Source organism: Podarcis erhardii, assembly GCF_964252035.2.
Source record: "Podarcis erhardii genome assembly, chromosome: 2".
Taxonomy (NCBI): domain Eukaryota; kingdom Metazoa; phylum Chordata; class Lepidosauria; order Squamata; family Lacertidae; genus Podarcis; species Podarcis erhardii.
The window spans coordinates 63,573,289-63,586,739 of record NC_138498.1 but is presented as its reverse complement, the minus strand read 5'-3'; the positions used below and the strand labels follow the sequence as shown (position 1 = coordinate 63,586,739).

The following is a 13,451-nucleotide window of genomic DNA, read 5'->3' as shown; positions in this document are numbered from 1 at the left end:
CTATATAAAAAAACCCAGGCTGTCCTAAAACAATGGCTCAGAATGTTAGCACAATGGCAGTTCCATCAGCATGAGTATCTGGAAGATAGCAACTCTAGCAGGGAAGACTACTACAAGAGCATCACAAAATTCCTCATCCACAACGTCACTGATCACTTTGACTAAGACCACACATCACAATCAACCAAAGTGCAGTGGCCAAAAAAAGTAGAATGGAGGAGTCATGTTGTTGGGAGATATTTGGATTCCCAATTCACATGGCAACCTATAAGATCATAGCACACATTCAGTGCTGTGTGTGCAATGTAATTGTCGCCTGTTAAAAATGTATGTTTGAACAATGAAAGCTGGTTCAGACCCATGTTTGCTACTGTACAACAACTTGTCCTAACTCCCACTTCTCAACACCAATAGATCACATACATTATTTTCAATGCCAAACTTTTTTATAGGCCATTTGCTGCCCCAATTTCAAACTGAGGAATTCACAAATCTCACCACAGTGTACAAAGGATAGAATAACAAATACATAAAATGTATTTTTTATTTTTAAAGAGGCTTTAAAAAATGTACCTTAAATACAAAAAATATCACCAGCCTGAGTAGCCATTATGAAGAAATATAAACATCAGTGGTTTTGACACTAAGCTCAGAACAGTGGCGTAGCGTGGGGGGTGCAGGGGGGCCCGGCCGCACCGGGCACAACATCTGGGGGTTAGGGTTAGGGGGCGCAAATCCACGGGTTAGGGGGCGCAAATTACTTGCCTTGCCCCGGGTGCTGACAACCCACGCTACGCCACTGGCTCAGAAGGCACTGGTGTCAAGAGGTAATACTCAGGAGGAGAGAACTAAGTGTTCAAAGCCTAATATACATCAAAGGTGGAGAACGAATGAATGAAAGTAGGTCTGATTCAGCCGACTGTTAACCTTCATCGGGGAGACATCAGCTTTATCGCCACTTCTCCAAACTTCCATTGGTCTTCCAGGATTAGAAGATTCATTTTACTTCCAAGTAATACAGTTTGAATGAAGATCAGGAATAAGCTGATGAAGCTTTGCAGCAAGTCACATTGGTACACCAAATCAACAAGTTTTGCATGCTCCAAAGTCTGGTTACAAGCGAGTCAATTTTTCACTGATTAATCATTTTACTCTCTATTTCTGCCTCAGTGCTTTACATGTGGAAACAAGGAACTGGTACATTAAGTTAAAGTAATTGTGGGCTGTGCTTAGGTTTTCCATCTCCCCAGGGCAGGGGTGGAAACCTCAGGTGCAAAATTCCACCCTCCAAGTCTCTCATATCTGCCCCTTGAGACTTCCCCACCACCACACCCTCTCCCCTGCTTCACACCCTCCTTGAGTGCTTTTGACTGACTGAAATCTGTCCCTGAACTCTGATACAGTGGTGCCTCACAAGACGAAATTAATCCGTTCCGTGAGGCTCTTCGTATAGCGGTTTTTTCGTCTTGCGAAGCAAGCCCATTGACAGCTTAGCGGATTAGCGCTATTAGCGGTTTAGCGGCTTATCAGCGGATCAGCTGATAAGCAGCTTAGCGGCTTAGGAAAAGGGGGGAAAAGGGGGGGGAAACCCGCAGGAACTCGCAAGACATTTCGTCTTGCGAAGCAAGCCCATAGGGAAATTCATTTTGCGAAGCGCCTCCAAAACGGAAAACCCTTTCGTCTAGCGGGTTTTCCGTCTTGCGAGGCGTTCGTCTTGCGGGGCACCACTGTAATGTCTTTTGCTTGCCGGGATGGAGGCTAGAGGGATGTGTATGTATAAGTGTAGAAACTAGCCTACTGTATAAAGGTAAAATTTGCATGTGTTGCTCCACCCACTTTTGCCTCTGTCCCTGCCCACTACAGCCATGTGGCCCCTGGAAGGTTGTCCAGAAAGTAATGCAGCCCTGAGGCTGATACCGTAATTAAAGGTTCCCCACCTTCAGGGGGAACTGGAACGGCCATTACTCATCTAAATGTGCAAGTCATTCAAATATTGGCATATATAAAAGCAAGAAGGAAAGTACAGTTGTACCTTAGAAGTCAAACAGAATCCATTCCAGAAGCCCGTTCAACTTCCAAAATGTTTGGATACCAAAGCACGGCTATTGATTGGCTGCAGGATGGTCCTGCAGCCAAGTGGAAGCCGCACCAGATGTCCAGCTTCCGAAAATCATTCGAAAACAGGAACACTCACTTCCAGGCTTCGATCGTTCGGGAGCCAAGGCGTTTGAGATCCAAGGTATGGCTGTATAGCCAGATCAGCAGGCAATAACCAATACAAAGCCCTGGCAATCCATTCAAAGATATGTTCCTCAACATCTCAAACATCATGTAAGGAAGTGGTAGGAGGAAACTGGACAAACCTGAGTCAGAAAGCTGCTAGGCTGTTGTCTTGAATTCTGCCACTCCACCTACCAGGAACTGAACCAGGGCCCAGCACTGGACAAAATATACAACTCTGTGCAGGCACATAAAACTTAAAAACAAAAAACAAAAAACTCAACCAAAGGACATTCTTAGCATTCAATCTTTGATGTAGTAAGAGACAGTACTGTGCAGAAGCCAACCCTTTGCTTCCTTTCCCTTATACCTTATTACCTCATTTAAGGTTCTTTCATTGTTTTGTATGTGTCAGCATTTAATCTCAATTTTTTTGTTTTGCTCTTGCATACTTGGCCCCTATTTATTTGCTTTTTAAATGACTTTTGCTCCTAGTGCTACAAATATCAACTGTAACTCAGGTGTGTGGCACTGGACTCCTGACCTCCATTACCTAGTGTGGATGGGCTTCTGTGATGGCTTGGAGTTGGTTTGGATAGTTGACCTGACAAGCTCAGTCCTTCTGGCCAAGATATCAAGGCCTGGTTGTGGTCAGATGCCAGATACTGGCAAATGCTCCTGAAACACTTCCTAAGTACCCTGGTTGTCCGTTTCTTCCCCCCAACCCCAAAGCATCCATGCTTGCATTTTCTTTTCTCTTTAAATATTTTGCAACAGGAGCAAGTCATTCCCAAAGAAAAGTACAGAAAAGATAAGGAGCCTATTGCTTCTATTCCTAGGAATAAGTCCATGATTCTCCCCTGCAGTGGTATCATAGAAAATAACCCAGTGGGTCAAAGAGGAAATGGCTTCATTGGTTCAGCAGTGATAGCATTGCCTCTGTGTAAGTTTCGAGAATATGCCAGCTAGTGCCGATTCTTGTGGTTAATCCGTATAGAGTGGTACCTTGGGTTACAGACGCTTCAGGTTACAGACGCTTCAGTTACAGACTCCGCTAACCCAGAAATAGTACTTCAGGTTAAGAACTTTGCTTCAGGATGAGAACAAAAATCATGCTCCGGCGGCGCGGTGGCGGCTGGAGGTCCCATTAGCTAAAGTGGTACCTCAGGTTAAGAACAGTTTCAGGTTAAGAACGGACCTCCAGAACGAATCAAGTTCTTAACTAGAGGTACCACTGTATTGCTGTTTTGGTTTATATGCAGTTTAACTGGAAGGGCTGGGTTTAAGGCATAAATTCTTCCTTGATAGTCATTGGTGATGAGGAAACCAGGTTGGTAGTGCTGCTGCAGATGCCTCCAATGGGACCAGGGGTGCCAACTGCTGGAGGAGTCGGTGTGGTTGTGCTGGCAGGCTGGGTCTGCTGCTGCATCTTCTTCTTGTTTACCTTCCTTTCCTTTGCTCTGCGGTTCTGGAACCAGATTTTCACCTGCAGACACAAACGCAGAAGGCGGTAAAAGCCATACAGAATATAAAGGAGGAAGATGGGAGAGAAAGAGGATTGAGATGGATGCCCAGGACAAGACCATCTTCACTGTGAGTCCAGGAAGACCTGCTCCCTGTCTTGTCAGCCTTTTTCACCTGGCGTGGGACAGCGGAGCCCTGACTGACTCCATCTACAAAAGTTGAGGCTGCTGAAAAGGCTCTTGGGCTGTGCATAGGGGGTTTTGTTCAGGTGTGTGTGCTGTTACTGATACAAATCTTTATTAGTATTAGTGTTATTAGTATTAGTGTTATTGATACTATATTTTTAAATGCATTATGCCTTATGTTGAAATTGTTCAATTTGGTTGTGACTTCTTTGGTGTTTTATTTATCGCTTATGACTAGTTTTGTTATGTTTGTAATTACGTGATTTCTTTCGTGGTGTCAGCTGCCTTGAGCATGGTTTGAAATATGGAAAGTGGCATACAAATAAAATGATGTGTGTATGTACTGTAGTTATGAGATGGTTCAAGTTACAGAAAGAAGACAAATGAGGGGACAGGCAAAGTAAAAGAATATATAGTGGCCAAGGAAAGGCAGAGATGAAAAGGAATTGAGAGGAGGAAGAGCATGGCATGATTCAGAGCAGAGGCAAAATGGATACATAACGGTAAGAATTCATTTAGGATGTTTTTGCTGTTTTCTAATGCCCCTAATAGTCTGCAATCAGATACCTTTCTGGGGACTTCCAATCTTCCATGTCATTTTTATGTTCCACATAGTAATAGCTGAGTATTAAGGTTTCTTGCTGAGAACTATTCAGTCATAGTCAAACTGTGAGGAGGAAAGTGGGACCTACACTGAGGCAGGTGAATGATGCCAATGCTATAAAGGGCTCATCATCTGACCACGTTTTCCTTGGCCCATCACTACCCACCAACCTGGACCACCTAACTAAAAAACAGTTATGTAGGTATCTAGCCTACATTTGATATCTGCCAAGCAAGACAGAGGATAACCAACCATGAAGCACATTCACAGCCTGATCCTATACGTATTTACACAAACGTAAGCCACTGTATTCAGTGCGGTCAATTTCGAGGTAGGTGTGTATAAGATTGCAGTCTTTATCCTCAACATTTGCACTGGCATCTGTGCCTGAGACGCTCATTGTAATGCTTTACATTTTGTGATGGTTTGTGATCCTGCTACATGAGGGGCGAGGAACTTGTGGCCCTCCAGTTGTTGCCGGATTCCCAATTCCCGCCACTGCTGAACATTGGCTATGCTAGCTGGGGCTGATTGGAGTTGGGAGTCCAACAGGACCCCCCACTCCTGTGCAAGACCCTTCTGTACCAACCTGCCGCTCGGTGAGTCCCAGCGTTGCTGCCAGTTCTGCTTTCCGCCGGATGGTGATGTAGTGGCTGTAGTGGAATTCCTTCTCTAGTTCCAAGCGCTGGTGGTCTGTGTAGACAACACGATACTTGTCTTTCGTTCTGGTCTTCCCTAATAAACAGCAAACAGTAAGACACTGAATTAGCAGAAGGGATGTGGAAAATGTATTGCCATAACCGTCTTGTGGTCATCTGATGAAGGGAAGTACATTAATTTAATTTAAACAACAACATTGAAGAAAGCAGCAATGGGAAAAGGAGGAGGAGGAGGACAGGAGAGGTGGGGAATGGCAAAGTGGTAAGCTGGTGGAGGATGGCAGGAGCGGTAGTGGAGGTGGAATGTTTCTCTGAGTTAAAATTCGTATTTCATGTTGTGCCTTTTAAAACTTCTAGCTATAGATTTTTCTTAAAGTTACAGGAAGTGTATTTTTAAATGTACGCTTTTTTGTACTTTGGCCAAGTGTTAAGATACATATCAGTTCCAGTTCTTCAGTGGTACACCACGCAGCTTTCTCTGATTGCCAGTGTTGACATTTCTTCATTCTAGTGTTCCATTCTTCAGAGGTATTCAGGCCTCCCATTTAACAGCAGCACGTTCTTAGCAGCTGCAGTCGCTCCCTTGATGTGCCCTGTTTTGCTCTTACTTGATGTTCATGTAGTTGAGGTGTGACCTAGCAATTGCCATTGGCATCGGAAGTCATGTTGTTTCTGTGCCCCAGTTCACTTTTACAAAGAAACCTCTGTCTATAAGGAGTGCGCTAAGAGACATTTCCACATCATACACATCCTTTCCTTCCCCATAATGGCAGCAAGTGTCCATTCCCCAAGAGACAAATGCAAACAGAGGGCAAACCCCTGAGAGGGGATTACATATTGTGGAATTTGCACAAATCAGGCTAGCTTGTGCATTATTTAAGACAACACAAAAGGTGTGTGCCACCCTGTGTGTGTTTTGTGTTGTTGCCATCTAGAAACCCTTGTGAGTAATAAAACAGCTGTACAAGTGGAACTGGTAACAAAACGTAGCCATGTGCAGTGCTCCTGTTTAGGGTTCCTGTCCAGCCATTGTTCTCATCCACGATATTCCATCCAATTCTCCCTTTCACTCATTTTTCTGCTTTCCTCCATCTCTCTCCTGCAGCTGTCAGTCAGCAATTGTTGTGGCCACTGTGCATATTTTGCTCTCACTGGGCTGCTTTACGGTTCCCACCCTCTTAGGGTCCCCCCCCCCTTTCTTATTTTTTTCTGTAGATCTGCTGGCACTTCCCCTTTTGTGCATGGATGGTGCCAGGTAGGTTGCATAAGGATCAACATTCACTCCTAAAAGAAGAGGCAGTAATTTCAAGAATATATTTAATTAACCATTGCAGGGTCTCTCAAGCACCCTGTTCAATTTGTTAGCATTCAAGATGAATTTAATTTAAATCCACCAGAAATTAACTGAGCAGAGTTCTCTGTGGGCAGCCTGACATTCACATCAGCTATCCAGCTTGGACCCCTGCAGACTAATTATGAGTCATGTACATTGGAGCTCTTGTGCACAGTGGAGTAGGGAACAAAAATGGAAATGAGGCTGTGTAATCTTGCAACTGTCCTCACAATTAACTTTCTACACTTCTGCATTATTCCAGAGGCTTGGAAGCCCCACGAGGGAACTATGGGGTTTGTGGGCTCTATGGTGACACAGTGCATGAGTATCGTATGACCATTTGACTCTCAACAGCAAATAAATAAATTCTGTCCAAAACATCAGGCAGGACCATTTAAGATATCAACATCCTTTTGAATAGGAATCTCAGTCCACTGAACAGGAACCAGTCCAGAGAAGAGCAGATGTCTGTTAGCTGTCTTTTCCTTAACTTTTGCCAATAAGATTGGCATTGAAACCAGCACCCAGCGGGTGAGAAATCCAGAGCATTTGCTCATTAATTTTAATGCCTGGGATCAACATCAGTTGTCGGTGAGAATTCTGCCTGACAATTGCAATTGCTTATCACCAGCTGCTCACCAAATGTTGAGCACCAGATTTTGGCCCTGCTGAAGTATATTAGCAAAAGTAGGCCAAATTCTGTTCTGAGTATAAATAGGAAGCATTGACTTCAGTTCAAAAGAAGAAGAAGAAGAAGAAGAAGAAGAAGAAGAGGAGGAGGAGGAGGAGGAGGAGGAGTTTGGACTTGATATCCCGCCTTTCACTCCCCTTAAGGAGTCTCAAAGCAGCTAACAATATCCTTTCCCTTCCTCTCCCACAACAAACACTCTGTGAGGTGAGACTGAGAGACTTCAGAGAAGTGTGACTGGCCCAAGGTCACCCAGCAGCTGCATGTGGAGGAGCGAGGAAGCGAACCTGGTTCACCAGATTACGAGTCTACCGCTCTTAACCACTACACCACACTGGCTCTCAATAGTTATTACAGCATTTTATTTACATACTAATCCAGACAGTCAAGTGAGCAGTATGGTAGGGACAATGCACTGTCCGAGAACTACTGTACCACATTGGCTCTCACTGGCTTTCACGATGTGCCTCTCCACACAAGTATTTCTCGTGATGCCTGCATGAATGCCATTTTGCTGTGTGCCCACTCTGCTGCTGAAACAGGTACTGATTACACTGGCCTCCATGATTCACAACAGGCCCTAGGGGATTCACCAGAGGCATAGCTGGGGGGGCGCACTGGGTACCACTCACCCAGGGGGTGGGACTTACCGTGGGGCCTGCAGCGCGCCCGAGCCATGTGTCTCTCCTGGGAGAGATGCTGCGTGATGTCTGGATGTTGCACACAACAGTGCCCATCCAGGCATCGCAAACAACATTGTGACGTCATGCGTGACACCGCCGTCATGACGTTGTGCACACGCAACCAGCCCTCCATCTTATTCCTGCGTCGGTGCCTCTGTCTTAGAGAGTGCAAGCACCTTCGCATTCCCTCCCAGTGAAGCTGTTCTTGCAAGGAAATTGTATGCTCCCTATAGCCAGCCCCAGCCAGCAATCTTGCTGCAGCTTTTTGAGCTGGTTGAAGTTTCTGATCACTTTTCAAAGGCAGGCCCCCAGCCCCACATAGAGCACAGTGCAGTAATCCAAATGGGATGTAACTTAAACAGTCAAGCAACCTGATTGATATTTGGGACCCACAATCTTATGCTCTCCCATTCCTACTATAAGCTCACCCTCTGCTCTTTTCCTACAACACCAGCTTTACATAGAAGAAAAAGAGCGTATAGATGAGGGTAGCAGCAGCAGCTGTTACTTTTGTGCTGGACGTGCAGCATTTTAAAGGCACAGGAGCCCTGCTACAACATAGGAGGGCAAGCCTGGAGGAAAAAGATGCAGAGGAAAAGAAAGGTGTCCAAAACCCACCTAAGAATGGGAAAACTTAGTGGAGGTTGACTCACAACCCGCCAACACACTCAGCTACAGTCCATCTATATCACCACTTTCTGAAATATGTTCCCTCCTCTGGCCCATTTGATGGGCATCTCACTAGAACATTTACAACGCTCTTCATGACTTTGTCTTTCAATTTCAAACATTTCATGAATTTAAATAGGATTTTAACCTCCCCATCCCAGCCCCCAATTAACTGGAGAAACACAAGGTCTGCGTGCTTGTTTTTTCGTTAATTACTCATACTTGATAACTCATTTTTTCTAATCTATTTTATCAGCCAGCCAAATAGGATTAACAGTCCATCCCATGCATATAAAAAATCAGTGGGTTTAGGCATGTCTAACTTTGCATAGGATCGGGCTGTTAAGTAGTGTCAAATAATCTGAATATTCTGTCACTCAAAGGAACTAGAAGGAAGCAGGGGAGTATTAAGAGGTGTCCACAAACAATACAGCCTATATATTATTTCATTCTGGGTTGCCAACATGGTGCTCATGGGCACAACAACACCCTGGAGGACTTACCCTGATACCTGCCTGTGAAAGCTCTTAATCCCCTCGCCCATCTCACTGCACTATCTTTATTAAGTAGCCAGAGTGGTTATCTTCCCTCACCCTCCTAAAAACTACATAGCACTGGAGGAGGAAGTTGAAAGAGTGGCACTCTTCGCCACTTCTTTCAGCTCTGTGCTTTCTGAGTCTCAGATTGGCTTCTGGGCAGCTTAACAGGAAGCAGAGTAACCAAGAGGAAAAGTGAGGAAGCAGGGAGGCAAAGAGGAAAACTGGAGTGATTTGGGAAACTTGAGTGTAGCTGAGAGGAGAAAATGTTGTGCCACAAGAGTCGAGAGAAAGGGTGAAGTGTGACAAAGAGTGAGAGGAGGTGCACGTGCCACACACAAAATCAGATCCAGTAAAATTGATTCTCCTGAAATTTCATAATCTTAATGGGTTCACACATATCCCAAGCCACCATCAAATCATGGATCACTTTTGTATCCATTGGAAACCCCCTACAGATCCACTGTTTTCCAGCATTGCCATGACACAAAAACATGGATCTGAGACACGGATCCTTATTTACTCTAATTTTTCAAGGGATCCCCTGAAAACCATCATTAAACCATGTCACACATTCTGCAAGTTCAAGAGGATCCATTTTAATTCTACTACACCTGACTTTTACTCAGACCACTTATGAAAGCAAAGAATATGTGCATGCGTACACAGATCTGCTTTCTGTCTGGTTGGGAGGGGGAGAAATAACCAGAGGGGGTGGTGCCCATGGCACTTTCAACATTCAAAATGTGCCTGTGGCCCCTAAAAGGTTGGCAACCCCTGGCTTAGCTGCATTACTCATCCATGTCAATAATTAGCAAATATGTGTAGAGCACAGAAATGCGGATGATTCATAAACAGAAGAAAAAAACTAATGACTGAGTGGAGAGTGAACACAATTACTATATCAGTTCCAAGTTATCAGATGGGTTTGTGGGGAGAGGGCTATTAGGAAAAAAGGGGAAATGTAAAATGTATCAGCTACAATTTGCGAATTCTGACATACAGGCATTTCCCACTCGTGCATGATCAGCACACATGCAACTGCTGACACACACTATTTTCAGTGCTGAAAGGGGGCGGGGGGGGAAGGGACTTAAGAACATCCCGCTGATGTGCATGGTAGCCGGGAACAGAACCCCCCACATAAGTGGGAATTCCCCTGTATTAGTGGAATGTGTGTTGACCAGAAAGCATGGAAGATTGGTAGTTTGGATACAAAAGACAACTATACCTAAATCGTTTCATGTGACAGGTTTCTGTGTACTTGCTTCAACAGGCAACTCCCCATTTACACACAATCAAGTCATGTGTGACTGCCCACATTGCCGCAAACCCAGAAATGGCACCTAAAGAGGCAAAAACAGTTCCCCAAAGAGTGCGAATATGGCAAAAACGACGTAACCCCTGCGTAAATAGGGAGTTGCCTGTGTCATTTGAAATGATTATCAAAGAGAAAGACAGAAATGATGGGCTTCTGAACACCTGTTATTTAGTAGTAATGGTAGTAGTAGTAGTAGTAATATACCGCCCTTCAGCAAAAGATCACAGGGCAGTTCACAACATAAAAATACAAAATGAGAACACAAAATGCACAATGAAAACAAAAACAAAACCAATAACTCCCCTCCCCCGACAAACTCATTTAAAGGCCATAGAATGTTAATCAGCCAAAGGCCTGATTATAGAGTAATGATCTCACCTGGTGTCTAAAGAGATGTAATAACGGTGCCAGGCAAGCCACCTTGGGGAGAGCATTCTGCAAATGGGGAGGCCTGTTCTTGTGTTGCCACCCTCTGGACCTCTCATGCAGGAGACACAAGAAGAAGGGCCTCAGAGGAGGATCTCAGGGTCCAGGTAGGCTCATACGAAGAGAAGTCCTGAGCCTTTTAAGGCTTTATAGTACTTTGAAATGGGCCTGGAAACTAACTGTTAGCCAGTGCAGTCTGGCCAGGATCAGTGAAATTTGAAACCATCTTGCCCTACTGAGCAGCCGTAAGCATAATGTGTTTCAGTAATCTAACCTAGAGGTTACCAGAGCATAGATGACAAAAATTAGGTTATCCCTGTCCATATAGGGGTGCAACTGGGCCATCAGTTGAAGCTGATGGAAGGTACTCTACGCCACTGAGGCCACTCGAGCCTCAAGCAAAGGATTCATTCAGAGGGACCCCCAAGCTATGTACCTGCTCCTTCAGAGGAAGTGTATCCCCATCAAGCTGTTTCACGTATATGTTAAACAGCATACTTACAATTTTCTTAAATATCAATCCAACATTCCACTGCATGGTAATACTGCATTTCATGCCAGATTTTATGTACCGTATTTTTCTGTGTATAACACACCCCCATGTATAAGACACCCCCCTATTTTGGGGACCCCTTATTAAGGAAATGGGGGGAGATTGCTTGGAATTGTTGAGCTTTTTTGGGGGGCGGGTTGCCAACAATCGCACACCCACCTGACTACCAATCGTACAAAACATTGTCTTATACACGGAAAAATATGGTATGTATCATCCATATATCAATTGATTTTCCCCCCTTGTTTCCACCATGCTCAGTTGTCCATTAAGAGGATGTTCTGCTGGTAATATGGACAGTAAATATAGGCGTTACCAGAACAGTTTGCCAGCAAAGCCATTCCCCATTATACATAGGCATTCACATCCTTTCTAAGGTTGACTGAAGAGTGTGAGCCTAGAATACTCCCCCCCACACACCTTTTTTAAAAAAAAATATAATCTGCAATGGAAAAAATTAACAGCATTTTTACATGCAGTTGTCGCAAATATATTGTTTATCTGAATGCAAACCCTCCCCATTTGAGAACTTCCTTCTTCCTCTGATGAGAAAGTGGTAAGACCCACTCCTAAAATCTAGCTGGAGACAATTTTGTCAGAAAATTCATATTTGAATAGGATTTAAGTTTTACTGATTCGAGCAGAACGTCAAACTTTGGGTGTCTTTAAAACTATTTTGTTTGTTTGTTGTTTTTAAGAACCTGCTTTTAACCACTAGTTGTTATAGTGGTTAAATAGTGAAATATATTGGAATATCTGAAATTGTGACAGTGATTATGAATTGGCTTTTTCTTTGTTTAGTAATGTAATTAATGTTTTTGGAAACTGACTCACCTTACCTTTGATATCTATGCTACTGAATTACTTCTACAGCTTTAGTTGTAGAGATAATGTGCTAATTTAAACATTATCAGTACAGTAGTACTATAATGTAACAGTTTTAACAATATGTTAAAGGTAAGTAAAAATTTATCAGTTTTAGAGTTAAACCTGTAAGTAGTAGCAGTTGCCAGGGCATTACTACATTCACCTCTACATAGTTTCAGCCTTATTTAAAACATTGTGATATATTGAAATATCGCGATGTTTAGCTGGTGAAATATTGTGATGTTGAAAACCAGATATCGCCCAGCCCTAATCCCTAACTTCAAAGGCAGCTCTCCTGCTATCTTTGCTTTCCAATTAACTCCTATTCTTTATTCATTAAACCACTTTTCCTGATAGTAGGCATTGAGCCCAATTGTCCAATTTTTAATATTTGAAAACTTTATTGCCACCACCCGACTATCTTCTGATAAGAAGGGCTAACTTATTTTGAATTCCCGCCCCCATCCACAATCTTGTCACAATTATGGGAGGTAAATGACCTCCTTGATCAGCCCAAATAAACCTGTTAATGAGGCCAGAGGCAAGAAGTTCAAAATGGGGATCAAGGGGAGGCTAATGTCCGTATGGAGGGAAGGTATCATTACTATTGTTAATGTGTAACCCTAATAGCGCTCAACTTAGCTATCATTAGATAAGGGAACTGCTTTAATATGCTACACAAACCATAAAAGGAATCACCTTTGAGTGTATGCACATGCATAGACGCACTGATACACATTCAGGTTTTTTCCCTAAAACAATCAACACCTAAGTACTAATTTAGTCATGATCCAAGGATTTGTTCTGTATCGTTTGCTATTCTGGGGCCAGGATTTATCCCAATTAATCTGCATAACCTAATCTACTCTCTGCTGGCAAGCTGTCCCCAAAGAAAATAAAAGGATTGCGTTAATGCCTGGAGCGGCACACCAGAGTATAAACCAATTACAGTATATCAATATCTGAATAGATCATGGACGTAAAAAAGAAATGGAATTACACCTGTGTTCAGCCAGACATTTGGGTCTTTTTTCACTCGGTTAAATACACCCTCTTGTTAATGGTTTGCACACGTTTTCAACAGAATGCAAAACTGTTTGTAAGGTTGCAGATGTGTTCCCTGACGCCTCATTGCTCCCTCACTCCACTCCAGTCGTACTTACTGATTTGCAATATTTATGTACTCCCAAATAACAAAAGAGTATATTTAAAGCATAAATGAAATTGATCAGTTGATGCAGAA

At 43.5% G+C, this 13,451-nt stretch overlaps 1 protein-coding gene across 1 annotated transcript in view; it reads right to left on the bottom strand.

The window, feature by feature from the left end:
* Positions 1-3,432: 3,432 nt before the first annotated feature.
* CDX1 (caudal type homeobox 1) overlaps positions 3,433-13,451 on the bottom strand; it is a 29,691-nt gene continuing 19,672 nt past the window's right edge. Inside the window, exons 2-3 of the mRNA XM_081851482.1 lie at positions 5,063-5,208; positions 3,433-3,706 (exon numbers count right to left, since the gene is read on the bottom strand). Coding sequence (XP_081707608.1) covers positions 3,503-3,706; positions 5,063-5,208 — 350 coding nt within the window. The 3' untranslated portion in view covers positions 3,433-3,502. The remainder of the gene's footprint in view (positions 3,707-5,062; positions 5,209-13,451) is intronic.